General features: G+C 46.1%; 1 protein-coding gene and 1 long non-coding RNA gene across 3 annotated transcripts in view; one reads left to right on the top strand and one right to left on the bottom strand.

Moving 5' to 3' along the window:
* Positions 1-500: 500 nt before the first annotated feature.
* Positions 501-13643, bottom strand: LOC118936822. Its single transcript, XR_005034276.1, has 2 exons — positions 13484-13643; positions 501-554 (listed from the first exon to the last, which is right to left on the bottom strand). It is a non-coding gene; the product is annotated as an uncharacterized LOC118936822 (long non-coding RNA).
* pax-5 (Pax-5 protein) overlaps positions 8578-18013 on the top strand; it is a 132514-nt gene continuing 123078 nt past the window's right edge. Inside the window, exon 1 of one of the 2 annotated variants that reach the window (XM_036989322.1) lies at positions 8578-8677. In XM_036989322.1, coding sequence (XP_036845217.1) covers positions 8632-8677 — 46 coding nt within the window. In that variant the 5' untranslated portion in view covers positions 8578-8631. Of the gene's footprint in view, positions 8679-18013 lie in introns of both variants that reach the window. The other variant, NM_001124682.1, reaches the window with a different exon arrangement.

Raw genomic sequence — 18013 nt, 5'->3', positions numbered from 1 at the left:
TCTCTCCCCCTCCGTCTCTGTCTCTCCCTCTGTCTCTCCCTCTGTCTCTCTCTCTCTCTCCCCCTCTCTCCGTCTCTCCCCCTCCGTCTCTCTCTCTGTCTCTCTATGAGATGCAGGTCAGAATACCTCCCAATACCTCCAGGTAAATTGCGATGCGGCTGTCTGATTTCTGTCCCATCTATTGAGCGTCATTTACCCGTTATAGTTTCTAGGTGGAGATGCCTCGATGTGAAAGACGCGCTGAACGTCGGGAGATATGCGCCAATTCAAACCAGTGGCCTGGTAAAGATGGAATAGCGTCTCGAGCATTTTTTTTTTTGTGTGTGTGTGTGTGTGTGTGTGGTCTTCCGTTATTTCCAATCAGACATTCCAAAGTGTCGGTTCTGCCTGACAAGGATTCTTATTGGAGACAGAGAAGGAGCCATAAGAAGCACATCATTGTCCTCATTTATTGGTGCTTAGTGTGTCTGGGTACTGTTGTGTTGTGTTGTTTTTTTTTGGGGGGGGGGCGTTGTTCTGTGGTCCATGCACTTTTGAAGGACTCTTGTCTATTCCTGGGAGAGGGGAGAGAGAAAAAAAATAAGGATTTTCAGGAGAAGCTATTCTGATATGGGCAGCATTTGACCCATGATTGTTGTCATTTGTGTCGAATAAATACTAATCTGAAGTCTAAGCCATCCTAAAAGGTGTGTTAAGTCAGGTGGGACAGAATTTAGAAGATAGCAAACAATAATTATAATTTAGATGGACTCATCTGTGGACTGAGGACCCTTCTATGGTCTCTAGACTGAGGACCATTCTTTGGTCTCTAGACTGAGGACCATTCTTTGGTCTCTAGACTGAGGACCATTCTATGGTCTCTAGACTGAGGACTGAGGTCTCTAGACTGAGGACTATTCTTTGGTCTCTAGACTGAGGACCATTCTTTGGTCTGTGGACTGAGGAACATTCTTTGGTCTCTAGACTGAGGACCATTCTTTGGTCTCTAGACTGAGGACTGAGGTCTCTAGACTGAGGACTGAGGTCTCTAGACTGAGGACTATTCTTTGGTCTCTAGACTGAGGACTATTCTTTGGTCTGTGGACTGAGGACCATTCTTTGGTCTGTGGACTGAGGACCATTCTTTGGTCTCTAGACTGAGGACTATTCTTTGGTCTGTGGACTGAGGACTATTCTTTGGTCTGTGGACTGAGGACCATTCTTTGGTCTGTGGACTGAGGACCATTCTTTGGTCTCTAGACTGAGGACCATTCTTTGGTCTGTGGACTGAGGACCATTCTTTGGTCTGTGGACTGAGGACCATTATTTGGTCTCTAGACTGAGGACAATTCTTTGGTCTCTAGACTGAGGACCATTCTTTGGTCTCTAGACTGAGGACCATTCTTTGGTCTCTAGACTGAGGACCATTCTTTGGTCTCTAGACTGAGGACCATTCTTTGGTCTCTAGACTGAGGACCATTCTTTGGTCTCTAGACTGAGGACCATTCTTTGGTCTCTAGACTGAGGACTGAGGTCTCTAGACTGAGGACCATTCTTTGGTCTCTAGACTGAGGACCAGTCTTTGTTGTCTGTGTATTGTGCGATCTTTGTCCGTCCGTCCGTCCTCCCGCCCGCCCGCTCGTCCGTCACACACACACACACACACACACACACACACACACACACACACACACACACACACACACACACACACACACACACACACACACACACACCAACAATGCCTGCACAACACGTCTTGTCTCCTGTGAGTAAAACCACATTGACAGGAGTGTGTGTGTGTGTGTGTCTCATGAGTATAAAGCTAGTCACGGGAGACCCTTGTCCTCTCTTGTCGAATGGTCACGGCAAGATGTTTACCTTTACATACAAATAGACCCGGTGCGGAGTGGTGTCACAAAACGTGTCATGGATAAATAACGTTCCTCACTTTTCAATCTAGTGGCCAGACTTCCTGTGCTAGCCGACTGTGGAGCTGTGGCTGAGATAGACCCTTGTTGGGCTGGTCTACTGGGGGACTTCCTGTGCTAGCTGACTGTGGAGCTGTGGCTGAGATAGACCCCTGTTGGGCTGGTCTACTGGGGGATATAGGCTGGTCTACTGGGAGATATAGGCTGGTCTACTGGGGAACTTCCTGTGCTAGCCGACTGTGGAGCTGTGGCTGAGATAGACCCCTGTTGGGCTGGTCTACTGGGGGATATAGGCTGGTCTACCGGGGGACTTCCTGTGCTAGCCGACTGTGGAGCTGTGGCTGAGATAGACCCCTGTTGGGCTGGTCTACTGGGAGATATAGGCTGGTCTACTGGGGGATATAGACTGGTCTACTGGGGGATATAGGCTGGTCTACTGGGGGATATAGGCTGGTCTACTGCGGGATATAGGCTGGTCTACCGGGGGACTTCCTGTGCTAGCCGACTGTGGAGCTGTGGGTGAGATAGACCCCTGTTGGGCTGGTCTACTGGGGGATATAGGCTGGTCTACTGGGGGGATATAGGCTGGTCTACTGGGGGATATAGGCTGGTCTACTGGGGGATATAGGCTGGTCTACTGGGGGATATAGGCTGGTCTACTGGGGGATATAGGCTGGTCTACTGGGGATATAGGCTGGTCTACTGGGGATATAGGCTGGTCTACTGGGGGATATAGGCTGGTCTACTGGGGGATATATTTTCTGGTCTACTGGGGATATAGGCTGGTCTACTGGGGATATAGGCTGGCCTACTGGGGATATAGGCTGGCCTACTGGGGATATAGGCTGGTCTACTGGGGATATAGGCTGGTCTACTGGGGATATAGGCTGGTCTACTGGGGATATAGGCTGGTCTACTGGGGATATAGGCTGGTCTACTGGGGATATAGGCTGGTCTACTTGGGTATATAGGCTGGTCTAATGGGGGATATAGGCTGGCCTACTGGGGGATATAGGCTGGTCTACTGGGGGATATAGGCTGGTCTACTGGGGGATATAGGCTGGCCTACTGGGGGATATAGGCTGGTCTACTGGGGGATATAGGCTGGTCTACTGGGGGATATAGGCTGGTCTACAAGGAGATATAGGCTGGTCTACAAGGGGATATAGGGGGATATAGGCTGGTCTACTGGGGGATGTAGGCTGGTCTACTGGGGATATAGGCTGGTCTACTGGGGATATAGGCTGGTCTACTGGGGGATATAGGCTGGTCTACTGGGGGATATAGGCTGGTCTAATGGGGGATATAGGCTGGCCTACTGGGGGATGTAGGCTGGTTTACTGGGGGATATAGGCTGGTCTACTGGGGGATATAGGCTGGCCTACTGGGGGATATAGGCTGGTCTACTGGGGGATATAGGCTGGTCTACTGGGGGATATAGGCTGGTCTACTGGGGGATATAGGCTGGTCTACTGGGGGATATAGGCTGGTCTACTGGGGGATATAGGGGGATGTAAAAAAAAAACATCTACAAAGGAAGACACTTTCTAGCCTAAATGCAAAGCCTCATGTTTGGGGCAAATCCAACACAACACATCACTGAGTAACTGCCTCCTTATTTTCAAGCATGGTGGTGGCTGCATCATGGTATGGGTATGCTTGTCATCAGCAAATACTGGCGAGTTTTTCAGGATGAAAATAAACAGAACAGAGCTAAGAACAGACAAAATCCTAGAGGAAAACCTGGTTCAGTCTGCTTTTACACCAGACACTGGGAGAGGAATTCACCTTTCAGCAGGACAATAATCTACAAAACAAGGTCAATTCTACACTGGAGTTGCTTACCAAGAAGAAATCGAATGTTCTTGAGTTGCCTAGTTACAGTTTTTACTTAAATCGTCTTGAAAATCTATGGCAAGACTTGGAAATGGCTGTCTAGCGATGATCAACAACAAACTTGACAGAGCTTGAAGAATTTTAATAAGAATAATCCACGTTTGCAAAGCTCTTAGATATTTATCCAGAAAGACTCAACAGCTGTAATCGCTGCCAAAGGTGCTTCTACAACATATTGACTCGGGGGCTGTAAATACTTATGTAAATAAGACATTTCTGTATTTCATTTTCAATACATTTGAAAATCATGTCTAAAAAAACAACAACATGTTTTTCACTTTGTCATTATGGGGGTATTGTGATGTCTTTATTGGGGTATTGTGATGCCATTATTGGGGTATTGTGATGTCATTATTGGGGTATTGTGTGTGTCAAAAGTCAATATAATTTTAAATTCAGGTCGTAACACAACGAAATGTGGAATAAATCGAGGGGTATGAATAGTCTCTGAAGGCGCCTGTATGTGTGTGTGTGAGAGAGAGATAGTGTTTCATCTTCTGTAAATTACAATGGCCTCACATCCCGAAAAAAGACGGTTCAGACAGTATTACCCTATATGTTATATAATATATATATATATTAGTCAATATGTTTATAGTGTGTAAGTGATGTTTTGTCGACCACAACAAATGTATTGAGTACATTGCCGCTGGGCTGTATCAGTTTGAGGATATGATTGCGCTGCATTAGCAAGTTAATGTAGGTACCGAAAACATGTGTAGACTTCCCCTTTGAAACCGCTTTATATTGAGGACTGGCGGCTGGATGAAAGCCGCAGAGACGGACGAGGACCCACAAACAAACAAAGTATGCATTTGTTTTGTTTACGTTTCTCTTCTAATTGTTCCCTTTAGTTCTTCTGTCTCGCGCTCTTAATGCGATTCTTTCCGGTTCCGCTCGGTCAGACCGGGGGGGTCACAGAAACAATATCCCTTTCCACCCCAACCCCCGCCTCGCTCTAATCACATTCATTAACCAGAAAAATAAAAGGAAAACCAACAAACAATAATAATAATAATAATAATAATTAATATCACCCAAACTAATGCGAATTTACTGGCTAAAGGTGGTCCTAATGAAGTAGAATGATGTGCAGGCCTACATTAAATGCATTAAGTAGAATGATACGCAGGCCTACATTAAATACATGAATGAAGTAGAATGATACGCAGGCCTACATTAAATACATGAATGAAGTAGAATGATACGCAGGCCTACATTAAATACATGAATGAAGTAGAATGATACGCAGGCCTACATTAAATACATGAATGAAGTAGAATGATACGCAGGCCTACATTAAACACATGAATGAAGTAGAATGATATGCAGGCCTACATTAAATACATGAATGAAGTAGAATGATACGCAGGCCTACATTAAACACATGAATGAAGTAGAATGATACGCAGGCCTACATTAAATACATTAATGAAGTAGAATGATACGCAGGCCTACATTAAATACATGAATGAAGTAGAATGATACGCAGGCCTACATTAAATACATTAATGAAGGGGTTTCATCTGTATGTGACATAGCTACTGTAGGCGACTGTTTTGGATCCAAAATCGGCCTAAATTACACTGCGACAGCAAATGCGCAGTGGAGATCCAGCACTTTACATAAACCTCACTATTGTTATTTTAATGCTGCACTTTAATTATTTATTACTTTTATTTTCTTTCTTTAGGTATTTTCTCTTAAAACTGCATTGTTGGTTTAAGGGCTTGTAAAGGAAGCGTTTGCGACTGTAAGGTCCTGTCGGTGGGATTTTGTATTCGGCGCACGTCATAAACACAATTTGATTTGATCGATCAAGAAAAACGTGAATGTATCGGGACCATGATTATATGACGTTAACATATGTTATAAATTCAGTTCAGTTATTGGGTATTACTCTCCCCAATAGTATTTTATTTTAGGATCTTTCTCCCAGAAGGAACATGAGAAAAAATTGGATGCAAACTCAGTTATTGTCTCGTTGTAGCGTTTGATAAAAATAAAAAACGATATGTTTTAAGTATTATTTATTTATTTATATATAGAGGAAATTGTTTCATGTTTCGTTATCCGAAATCATTGCAACAAAAACGAAATATACCCCTATAATAATGGTACTAATAATAATAATAATGAATAGGTAATAATAATAGTTATTAACACATTACCACTTATATGTTTTCATGGTTTGAAAATAAATCCCTGGTATGTTTTTCGGATAAAGGCCTATAGAATTGACTAATGTGTGGCCTGCAGAGAGAAAAGATTCAAACGCTGTAAAACCGTTTTAATAAGGCTGTTAAGACCCGACTTTTATCATCAAATATTTTCTTTCTCACAAAATAATATAATCAGTATATTTTCCAACTTTGACGCAGTGGGTTTTGTATTATTTTAATCGAAGATATTTTATATGTTCCCCCCCTTTTTAGTCCTTCTGCTATATCCTACGACAGTTAACCCACTGTTTCTAGACCGTCATTGAAAATAAGAATTTGTTCTTAAACTGACTTGCCTAGTTTAAATAAAGGTAAAATAAAAATAAAATAAACATGCGCTTTGTTATGCCGAGAAGTAGAAATGACATCACTATAAAATCATAAACGTAAATGATCCTCCTCTCCTAAACTAGGCGGAGAAAGAAACGGACGGTTTGTTTGCACTTCACAAACTCCTGTCTGTTTTTTTATGTAGGCCGAATAACGGTTGTTTTAATGTTGTTGTTCTGTTCAGGGAGACAACTCCAATAGAGGTCACTTCAGAGCCAAAGACACCAATGGAGGGTTCTGAGTTTATGGGCATATTGTGTAAGAGTGAAAGAGTGAATTGAATATTGTGTTTAAGTGCTTCTTTATGTCTTTATAAATATCCATGCAAGGTGTTTAAACAGCCTTTAGAGAGGTTTTAACTGTCTGGTATAACACGATGCACACATCTCAGTCACAATATTACTCATTTTGATGATTGATTTCAATTATTTACAAGTATTGATTGAATGAATAATTGATATTGAAACAACAACAACAACAAACCAAAAAAAAACGATATTTTACAAGGTGTTTTTCAAAAAAAATTTACACGGTATTTACGACAAGGAAACGACGTCACAATGACATCAAGTCAATATATTTTCTGTCTTATTGCGCTCTGGTGAATGGCTTCTTAAACGTCACTATGAATAAAATACATTTAAAAAAAAAGACAAAACGTCGCTATTTATGTCGTGTTTTGTTTCGCCCGCCCCGTTGTCGCGGGAGGCAGAAGGGTCAGGGTCGCGGAGGGGGGGGGGGGGGGGGGGGGGAGCAGAGCGAGACAAGGCGAGTAAAATTGGTCGCTGTCTCAACGCTTTGTTCTGCACTCAATTGTCTCTGTGTCGCTCGTGAACCCTGGGACCCGAACTACCAACCGACCAGCGCTCTGATGATGTTTTCCAGAGAGAGAGTGAGTGAGAGTGAGAGAGAGAGAGAGAGACAGAGAGAGACAGAGAGAAAGACAGAGAGAGACAGAGAGAGAGAGAGGAGAGAGAGACAGACAGAGACAGAGAGAGAATGAGAGACAGAGAGACAGAGAGAGGGTAGAGGAGAGAGACAGCGACAGAGAGAGAGAGAGAGAGAAACACACGTCTGTCTGATGCCTCCCTACTCTCTCGTTGCTGCTCTAAGGCCAAGTCATGGTTGATTTACATACCTAATAATACGTTGAGTTCTTCCTCTCCTGACATGGACCGGGCTTCAGTTCAAAGCCAAACTAACCAGCACGTTAACACAGGGTACAGTCTATACGCCTAATAAACACACACACACACACACACACACACACACACACACACACACACACACACACACACACACACACACACACACACACACGGTGCCTGTAGATCAGAACACTATAACGTAGTCAGAGGTAGTCTGAGGTATTTATAAACCACTAGGCGACAGTCTCAAAGGGGATCGAGGCTCAAAAGTTGTCGTGCTTTAACAACAACAGGTGGGTGATGACGCTGAGAAGAGCTAGAAGTTTCCCCCCCTATAGGTACCGATCTAGGATCAGTGCCCCCACCCCACCCCAAAATCGGTTATTTTTTTCCTAAAAGTGCAGGATCCGGATGACAGACAGTTGTTGCCGTCATTCATTCGTCTGTGCCATTACTACAAGCAGTCGACTCAACGACGAGTCGCGTTTAACGTTGTGTTCGTTGGCCGTTGGATAGAGAGAGTATCATGGGGAAGGCTGGTGAGAGGCAGAGAGAGATGGGGGGGGGGGGGGGGGTAGTTTGGTAAAGTGGAAATCCGTGACAGATGCGCAAGCGCGTGGGGACCACAGCCTTGCAGGTGCACGTGTGTGCGTGTGACGTGCCAGTGTGTGTGTGTGTATATTGATACCATTGTGTGTCTCGTTGTGCGTTCGTGCGTGTGTAGGAAAGAGAGAGAGAGTGAAAGAGGGGGAGGGGGAGGGGGGGACATGAGCGCACATTGAGAGCGCGGCTCTTTTGACTCCCTCTCGGTGTGATCATTTCACGCTCCCCTCCAAGGCCTTTCCACCTAAAGTGTTTAGTCTCAGATCACTGCGCCCTGTGCAGTGTCGCAATAGGGAGCGGAAGGGTCGAATTATTTCACCCCTTTATACAACTCACCAAAAGTTACTGTTGCGAGAGAGAGAAAAGAGAGAAAGGAGAAAAAAAAGTGTGTGAGGAGGGAGAGAGGAGGAAGAGGGGAAGCGTTAGAGAAAAGTTTTTTGTTCTTTCTACCCCCCCCCACCCCAACACCCCCCCACACATCCATCGCTTCCCCCGCCCAGCTCCAAGCCCAACGGGAGCAGAATGGAAGTAGAGGCCGAGGGTCATGTGTTGAGGCCGGGACGAGCAGGTAGGTAAGGGCCGTTGGCTGCTTCTCTCTATGCTAACAACTCTCATAGACCTGACGCTTTTAGGCGACTTACTAATGATGAAGTATTACCACACAACGATATTATCATTGTCAAACAGGAATGCGTTTTTAGCTTTGGCTTCAGTTTTCTCCAATGTGAAGTTTCCAACAGGGTGAGTTAATTTTTTTGTTGACGTTCAATCTATAACTTTTTCTGAAGTAATTTAACTCGATTTCCGATTGAACTTTTTTTTAATTAAGGGGCCTATATTTTTTAAGTGGCGCGTGTAGCACATGTTTTTGGTGAGCAGGCAGAGATTCTCCAAGAGACGTTTCAACCAGCCAGACTCTAGATACAGTCAGTGTTGTCAGGCTACTTACTTATAGTTTGCATTGGGGCTGTTCTTGAATTCAGTAATTGATGCATCCTGTATATATTCCGCATTGCTTTAAGGCCGTTGTGTAACGTTCAGACTTGTGTTATATGCAGATGATAAAAGTCGGTGTTTTATGAAGTCGATTCGTGTGTGTTTGTTTTTTTATTTTTTGACGGTATAGTAGGTGTTTTACGCGTGACGCGTGACGCGTACAGAAGACAGACCTGCGACAGGTGTGCTGCTAGGATGACTTGGCAGATGTTAAATATGATTTTGGGAATCTGAACAAGTGGCTAATCTAGTTCGGTTAATCTCAAACTCGGCTAATCTAATCTATGCATCTGTTCATATGTATTTCTCCATTTTATAGGGAGGAGGGGGGGACATGAGCACACATTGAGAGAGGGGGGGGGGGGGGGTTATATCAGTATTACCCACGTGTATGGTGTCAATGCACTGTACAAAATACAGGATCAATCACAGCAGTCTGTCGAGGAGAGGACAGAGGCTCATTGGGTGGGGTGAAGGTCTTGTCTTCACACACAAACGCACGCAACAGTGGAGAAAGGGCCTCTGCAAGCCACACGCACACAGGCACACACACACACACACACACACACACAAACGCTTTAACCAAGTCGCCTCACTGGTGTCATGGAATATATTGAGTCTCTTGTTGTTGTCGACTGTAATATTTACATCCTAAATCAGAGCGTGATCTGCTGAAACGTTTACCGTGTTTACTGTGTTCACGCGTTACCATGGTCCCCGACTCGGGTTCGGCTTTTTCATATCATTCATTTGAATGTAGGCTACAAATAGCTCTTCCTAATTATACTTAATTATTTTTGATGCTTCAAATTATGTCGAGATTATGACAAAAAAATTATAATATACAGGTTTGACACGTTTAAAAAGAAAACAAAAGGACCCCCTAGTTAAATGTGTATGAATCCTATTGTGTTGATTCAGAGGGAATACATATTAGCGATAACAGACATCAGTTCATTTTCGATTCGTTGCTTAATATATATATATATATATATATTTTTTTTTAAAGTATGTTTGAGAAAAATGTGAAAATGTCTGATAGTGTCGCCATTGCATGTTATAACATAGCCTCTAGTCTAGACATATTTATACTGGCCAAACCAAAAAAAAAATGATGCACGTGTTGTTGTCTTGCCTTCCGGGTTGCACTTTTTATAACATTTAAAATAGTCTAATTTTAAATTCTTGAATTTGCATGCTCGTGACAAACACACACATCTGCAACAACTGATCGAAGTTCCTACTTCTCTTGTGGTCTGAGGTGCTTTTTCCGTTGCAATCTATTTTTTTTTTTGGGGGGGGGGGGGGGGGGGGTGGTAAACAGCGCCAACATTAGCAATAGTTATCGATTAGTTATATTAGTAATAGTGATCAATATATATATTCTCTGGGTTCTAACGACGGTTGATTATCTAAATAAATATCTGCATTTTTTTAAAACTCAAAACTAGGCCTACCTACTCCAACTTTACAGAAACCCCCTTAGATTCTATTGATACCACTAAAGACATATAGTGAGTTTAAGTGAAACCAGGTCTAAGCGTCGTTTCCCCCCCCCCCCCCCCTTCCTCCTAAATTAATATTGGTTCAGAATATTCATAAAAACCAACAGGGTTGTCTTAACTGTGGGTTTTTTATGTTAAACTACGGCAACACAGAAGAACAAGGCGATCGAACCTCACGCGCATCAATTCCATACCGGAAACCCGCTGAGGTGACATTTTGATACAAACGTCCGTTTTTTTGTTGTTGTCATTATTATGACGTGTATAGACATTCCAAAATGGTGCTCATTATTTACGACGCCACGCGTAAAGGGGCGTCAGGTACTAACTGTACTAACAGGCGTGGTTAGGCCTGTCACGTAATACGACGTGTTATTATAGGCCCCCCTCGCTTCTAACTGGCCTATTCATTTGTGCCGGTCTCAACAACGTCGCGTCACTGCATTCATTACACAACCATGACACCGTTATAAACCCATTACGTATTACTGAAAGTAGCCCGTAATATAGTCTATGTCGTGTATTTTAAGTTCTTCGATTTAGCCAAACAATCGATTATTTACTTTGACTAACCTCTTCTTGTTTCTTTACGGTGATTGATTGTAAGAGTTGTGATTATCATGATGGATAATGTTGTATTGTGAAAGGATGCCCGGTCCCTATACGTCAATGCAAATATATTTCATTCATTGATAATGTAATGCGCGATAACACGTGTTGAGGGATGCGAAGGGGGGGGGGAGGGAGGTGTATAGAAACCGACAGAACCTTCTCTCGCTTTCATCTGGTTGTGGGGTTCAGGACTGGGCCTCCGGTCTACAGAAGGAGAGGTAATAGGATTTGTGTGACTGAATAACCTTTGAACCCCACGGTGCTCTGCAGAGAGCTAAATGAAACGGACCTCCCTAGATGGCCTGTGTGTACGCCTTCCTCTGAGTGTGTGTGTGTCTCTTCACACGACTTCCTCTCACTTTAATTACGACAGGGAGGGTAGAGACAGGGAGGGTATAGACATGGAGGGTAACGACAGGGAGGGTAACGACAGGGAGGGTATAGACAGGGAGGGTATAGACAGGGAGGGTAAAGACAAGGAGGGTAAAGAGAGGGAGGGTATAGACAGGGAGGGTATAGACAAGGAGGGTATAGACAGGGAGGGTAACGACAGGGAGGGTATAGAAAAGGAGGGTATAGACAGGGAGGGTAAAGACAGGGAGGGTAACGACAGGGAGGGTATAGACAGGGAGGGTATAGACAGGGAGGGTAAAGACAAGGAGGGTAAAGAGAGGGAGGGTATAGACAGGGAGGGTATAGACAAGGAGGGTATAGACAGGGAGGGTAGAGACAGGGAGGGTATAGACATGGAGGGTAACGACAGGGAGGGTAACGACAGGGAGGGTATAGACAGGGAGGGTATAGACAGGGAGGGTAAAGACAAGGAGGGTAAAGAGAGGGAGGGTATAGACAGGGAGGGTATAGACAAGGAGGGTATAGACAGGGAGGGTAACGACAGGGAGGGTATAGAAAAGGAGGGTATAGACAGGGAGGGTAAAGACAGGGAGGGTATAGAGGGGGAGGGTAAAGACAGGGAGGGTATAGAGGGGGAGGGTAATGACAGGGAGGGTATAGACAGGGAGGGTATAGACGGGGAGGGTATAGACAGGGAGGGTATAGACAGGGAGGGTATAGACAGGGAGGGTATAGACAGGGAGGGCAAAGACAGGGAGGGTATAGACAGGGAGGGTATAGAGGGGGAGGGTATAGAGGGGGAGGGTAATGACAGGGAGGGTAACGACAGGGAGGGAATAGACAGGGAGGGTAAAGAGAGGGAGGGTATAGACAGGGAGGGTAACGACAGGGAGGGAATAGACAGGGAGGGTAAAGACAGGGAGGGTATAGACAGGGAGGGTATAGAGAGGGGGAAATCTAAGCCTAGCTTGGTATCTGCCAACATAATGGAAACACTTGAGTAATTGACGGAGACAAAGTATATTGAAAGCAGGTGTTGCTCCTGAGTTAATGAATCAATCTCCTCATTCTTAGGGTCATGCTGCTGTTGCAGGCCATTATTTTGGCCACTATGTCTATGGATGGCAATGCTTCTGAACAGCTTCTATCCCCAAGACATAGGACTCCTGAACACCTAATCAAATGGCTACTCAGACTATTTACATTCCCCCCCCCCCCCCCCCCTCCCCCCTCCCCTTCTTCAATGCAGCTGCTACTCTCTGTCGTTGTCATCTATGCATAGTCACTTAATTAACTCTACCTACATGTACATATTACCTCAACTAACCGCACATTGACTCTGTACCGGTACCCCCCTGTATATAGTCTCACTATTGTTATGTTACTGCTGCTCTTTAATTACTTGTTACTTTTATTTCTTATCCGTATTTTTTTTTCAACTGAATTGTTGGTTCGGGCATTTCACCGTAAAACACCTGTTGCATTCGGCGCGTGTGATTAATAACATTGGATTTGATTTGAATGCCCCCATCCCATCGTACAGGACACCAGTGGTCACTGAATGGTGTTTTGAGGAAGATGAAAACCCATGTAAACCATACGCCAATGGTCATATATCAGTCACCAGATCTCAACCCACCGTCAAAAAACCAAAACACCAAACGACGGAATGTAATTATAGTTAGAATGTTGTCACGTCCGTCCCGATAAGAGTTCCAGATTAGAATCACGGAGCGTCGAAGCTGTTCTAGATGCTGATGACGAAACAATGCAGAGTAGCAGGAAAAACAACAACACGTTGACACATTTTGACGTCCGGAGTAACTTCGACATTTTATGTTTGGAGAACGTGGGTTTGAGCGTCTAATTGCGCAGTTAAAGCTTGTCTATTAATAAGACCAGTTTACCTGTATGTAGGTCGTTAGTAGTTCGGGGTTTTCTGTCTCTCAACCCGTCTCATGGCGCTAATCCAACGGGTTCTGGAGAGGGTGAATTTCGTCTACAACAGGTCCAAGTTCAGACCCTTGTTAAGCCCAGGTTCTGTCAAATACAAATAAAAATGTATTGGTCACGTACACATGTTTAGCAGATGTAATTGCCGGTGTAATGAAATGCTTGTGTTTCTAGCTCCAACAGTGCAGTAATATCTAACAAGTAATATCTAACAATTTCACAACAATACACAACAATACACACACACCCGGTTGGTCACATGTACCCACACACACACACACACACACACACACGTTCGCTCTGTGATTGACAGGACCCCCTGGTAACGCTCTGTGTGCGCGGGCGTGTGATAGTGCGCGTCCCTCCGCTGCCGTCTCTGACCCGTGAAATAATAATTTATAGAATTGTCTATTGAAGGAGGTGCACCGTGGGCACGTTACTCTGTTACTCCCTCCCCATCCGCAGCGGGTCCGTGGTTTATACCGTGGGGTAGACTATCGGTTACAGACCCGGAAGTCAACGAGGAAAGAGAAGGGAGGAACGTCATATTGTTGACGGAACTACTAACCTTTGATAAGGAGGACGAGCCAGAAGACAACATATATGAATGTTTATTTTGTTGCCTTTAATTTAAGAGTTTGTAAAATGTCTCCCACAAATATTATTTTTGTGGAAGCGTTTATTTTTTTAACTAGGAAAGTCAGTTAAGAACAAATTCTTATTTACAATGACGGCCTACCGGGGAACAGTGGGTTAACTGGTATAGGAACAGTGGGTTAACTGGTCTAGGAACAGTGGGTTAACTGCCTTGTTCAGAACAACAGATTTTTACCTTATCAGCTCGGGGATTCGATCTTGCAACCTTTCAGATACTGGCCCAACACTCTAACCACTAAGCTACCTGTCGCCCCAACACTCTAACCACTAGGCTACCTGCCACCCCAACGCTCTAACCGCTAGGCTACCTGCCGCCCCAACACTCTAACCACGAGGCTACCTGCCACCACGAGGCTACCTGCCGCCCCAACACTCTAACCACTAGGCTACCTGCCGCCCCAACGCTCTAACCACTAAGCTACCTGCCTCCCCAACGCTCTAACCACTAGGCTACCTGCCGCCCCAACACTCTAACCACTAGGCTACCTGCCGCCCCAACACTCTAACCACTAGGCTACCTGCCTCCTCTACACTCTAACCACTAGGCTACCTGCCGCCCCAACACTCTAACCACTAAGCTACCTGCCTCCCCAACGCTCTAACCACTAAGCTACCTGCCTCCCCAACGCTCTAACCACTAGGCTACCTGCCGCCCCAACACTCTAACCACTAGGCTACCTGCCGCCCCAACGCTCTAACCGCTAGGCTACCTGCCGCCCCAACGCTCTAACCGCTAGGCTACCTGCCGCCCCAATGCTCTAACCACTAGGCTACCTGCCGCCCCAACACTCTAACCACGAGGCTACCTGCCACCACGAGGCTACCTGCCACCACGAGGCTACCTGCCACCCCAACACTCTAACCACTAGGCTACCTGCCGCCCCAACACTCTAACCACTAGGCTACCTGCCGCCTAAACACTCTATACGCTAGGCTACCTGCCGCCCCAACGCTCTAACCACTAGGCTACCTGCCGCCCCAATGCTCTAACCACTAGGCTACCTGCCACACTCTAACCGCTAGGCTACCTGCCCCCCAACACTCTATACGCTAGGCTACCTGCCACCCCAACACTCTAACCGCTAGGCTACCTGCTGCCACAACGCTCTAACCGCTAGGCTACATGTCCCCCAACGCTCTATCCGCTAGGCTACCTGCCCCGCCAACGCTCTAACCACTAGGCTACCTGCTGCCCCAACGCTGTAACTACTAGGCTACCTGCTGCCCCAACGCTCTAACCGCTACGCTACCTGCGTAGCTACCTGCCGCCCCAACGCTCTAACCACTAGGCTACCTGCTGCCCCAACGCTGTAACTACTAGGCTACCTGCTGCCCCAACGCTCTAACCGCTACGCTACCTGCTGCCCCAACGCTCTAACCACTAGGCTACCTGCTGCCCCAACGCTCTAACCACTAGGCTACCACACCGGTGGTGACTCAAATGGGCCCTATTCACCATCTAGTGCACTACATTAAAGAAAGACAGGTAGCCTAGTGGTTAGAGTGTAGAGGAGGCAGGTAGCCTAGTGGTTAGAGTGTAGAGGAGGCAGTTAGTCTAGTGGTTAGAGTGTAGAGGAGGCAGGTAGTCTAGTGGTTAGAGTGTAGAGGAGGCAGGTAGTCTAGTGGTTAGAGTGTAGAGGTGGCAGGGTAGCCTAGTGGTTAGAGGAGGCAGGTAGTCTAGTGGTTAGAGTGTAGAGGAGGCAGGTAGTCTAGTGGTTAGAGTGTAGAGGAGGCAGGTAGTCTAGTGGTTAGAGTGTAGAGGTGGCAGGGTAGCCTAGTGTTTAGAGTGTAGAGGAGGTAGGTAGTCTAGTGGTTAGAGTGTAGAGGAGGCAGGTAGACTAGTGGTTAGAGTGTAGAGGAGGCAGGTAGTCTAGTGGTTAGAGTGTAGAGGAGGCAGGTAGCCTAGTGTTTAGAGTGTAGAGGAGGTAGGTAGCCTAGTGGTTAGAGTGTAGAGGAGGCAGGTAGACTAGTGGTTAGAGTGTAGAGGAGGCAGGTAGTCTAGTGGTTAGAGTGTAGAGGAGGCAGGTAGCCTAGTGGTTAGAGTGTAGAGGAGGCAGGTAGACTAGTGGTTAGAGTGTAGAGGAGGCAGGTAGTCTAGTGGTTAGAGTGTAGAGAAGGCAGGTAGCCTAGTGGTTAGAGTGTAGAGGAGGCAGGTAGCCTAGTGGTTAGAGTGTAGAGGAGGCAGGTAGCCTAGTGGTTAGAGTGTAGAGGAGGCAGGTAGTCTAGTGGTTAGAGTGTAGAGGAGGCAGGTAGCCTAGTGGTTAGAGTGTAGAGGAGGCAGGTAGACTAGTGGTTAGAGTGTAGAGGAGGCAGGTAGTCTAGTGGTTAGAGTGTAGAGGAGGCAGGTAGTCTAGTGGTTAGAGTGTAGAGGAGGCAGGTAGTCTAGTGGTTAGAGTGTAGAGGAGGCAGGTAGTCTAGTGGTTAGAGTGTAGAGGAGGCAGGTAGTCTTGTGGTTAGAGTGTAGAGGAGGCAGGTAGACTAGTGGTTAGAGTGTAGAGGAGGCAGGTAGCCTAGTGGTTAGAGTGTAGAGGAGGCAGGTAGCCTAGTGGTTAGAGTGTAGAGGAGGCAGGTAGACTAGTGGTTAGAGTGTAGAGGAGGCAGGTAGCCTAGTGGTTAGAGTGTAGAGGAGGCAGGTATACTAGTGGTTAGAGTGTAGAGGAGGCAGGTAGTCTAGTGGTTAGAGTGTAGAGGAGGCAGGTAGTCTAGTGGTTAGACTGTAGAGGTGGCAGATAGCCTAGTGGTTAGAGTGTAGAGGAGGCAGGTAGACTAGTGGTTAGAATGTAGAGGAGGCAGGTAGCCTAGTGGTTAGAGTGTAGAGGAGGCAGGTAGCCTAGTGGTTAGAGTGTAGAGGAGGCAGGTAGTCTAGTGGTTAGAGTGTAGAGGAGGCAGGTAGCCTAGTGGTTAGAGTGTAGAGGAGGCAGGTAGTCTAGTGGTTAGAGTGTAGAGGAGGCAGGTAGCCTAGTGGTTAGAGTGTAGAGGAGGCAGGTAGCCTAGTGGTTAGAGTGTAGAGGAGGCAGGTAGCCTAGTGGTTAGAGTGTAGAGGAGGCAGGTAGCCTAGTGGTTAGAGTGTAGAGGAGGCAGGTAGTCTAGTGGTTAGAGTGTAGAGGAGGCAGGTAGCCTAGTGGTTAGAGTGTAGAGGAGGTAGGTAGCCTAGTGGTTAGAGTGTAGGAACGGCAGGTAGTCTAGTGGTTAGAGTGTAGGAACGGCAGGTAGTCTAGTGGTTAGAGTGTAGAGGAGGCAGGTAGTCTAGTGGTTAGAGTGTAGAGGAGGCAGGTAGTCTAGTGGTTAGAGTGTAGAGGAGGCAGGTAGCCTAGTGGTTAGAGTGTAGAGGAGGCAGGTAGCCTAGTGGTTAGAGTGTAGAGGAGGCAGGTAGCCTAGTGGTTAGAGTGTAGAGGTGGCAGGTAGCCTAGTGGTTAGAGTGTAGAGGAGGCAGGTATTCTAGTGGTTAGAGTGTAGAGGAGGCAGGTAGCCTAGTGGTTAGAGTGTAGAGGAGGCAGGTAGCCTAGTGGTTAGAGTGTAGAGGAGGCAGGTAGCCTAGTGGTTAGAGTGTAGAGGAGGCAGGTAGACTAGTGGTTAGAGTGTAGAGGAGGCAGGTAGTCTAGTGGTTAGAGTGTAGAGGAGGCAGGTAGTCTAGTGGTTAGAGTGTAGAGGAGGCAGGTAGCCTAGTGGTTAGAGTGTAGAGGAGGCAGGTAGACTAGTGGTTAGAGTGTAGAGGAGGCAGGTAGCCTAGTGGTTAGAGTGTAGAGGAGGCAGGTAGACTAGTGGTTAGAGTGTAGAGGAGGCAGGTAGTCTAGTGGTTAGAGTGTAGAGGAGGCAGGTAGTCTAGT

Source organism: Oncorhynchus mykiss, chromosome 10, assembly GCF_013265735.2.
Source record: "Oncorhynchus mykiss isolate Arlee chromosome 10, USDA_OmykA_1.1, whole genome shotgun sequence".
NCBI lineage: Eukaryota > Metazoa > Chordata > Actinopteri > Salmoniformes > Salmonidae > Oncorhynchus > Oncorhynchus mykiss.
This window is presented reverse-complemented; position numbering and strand designations above follow the sequence as displayed.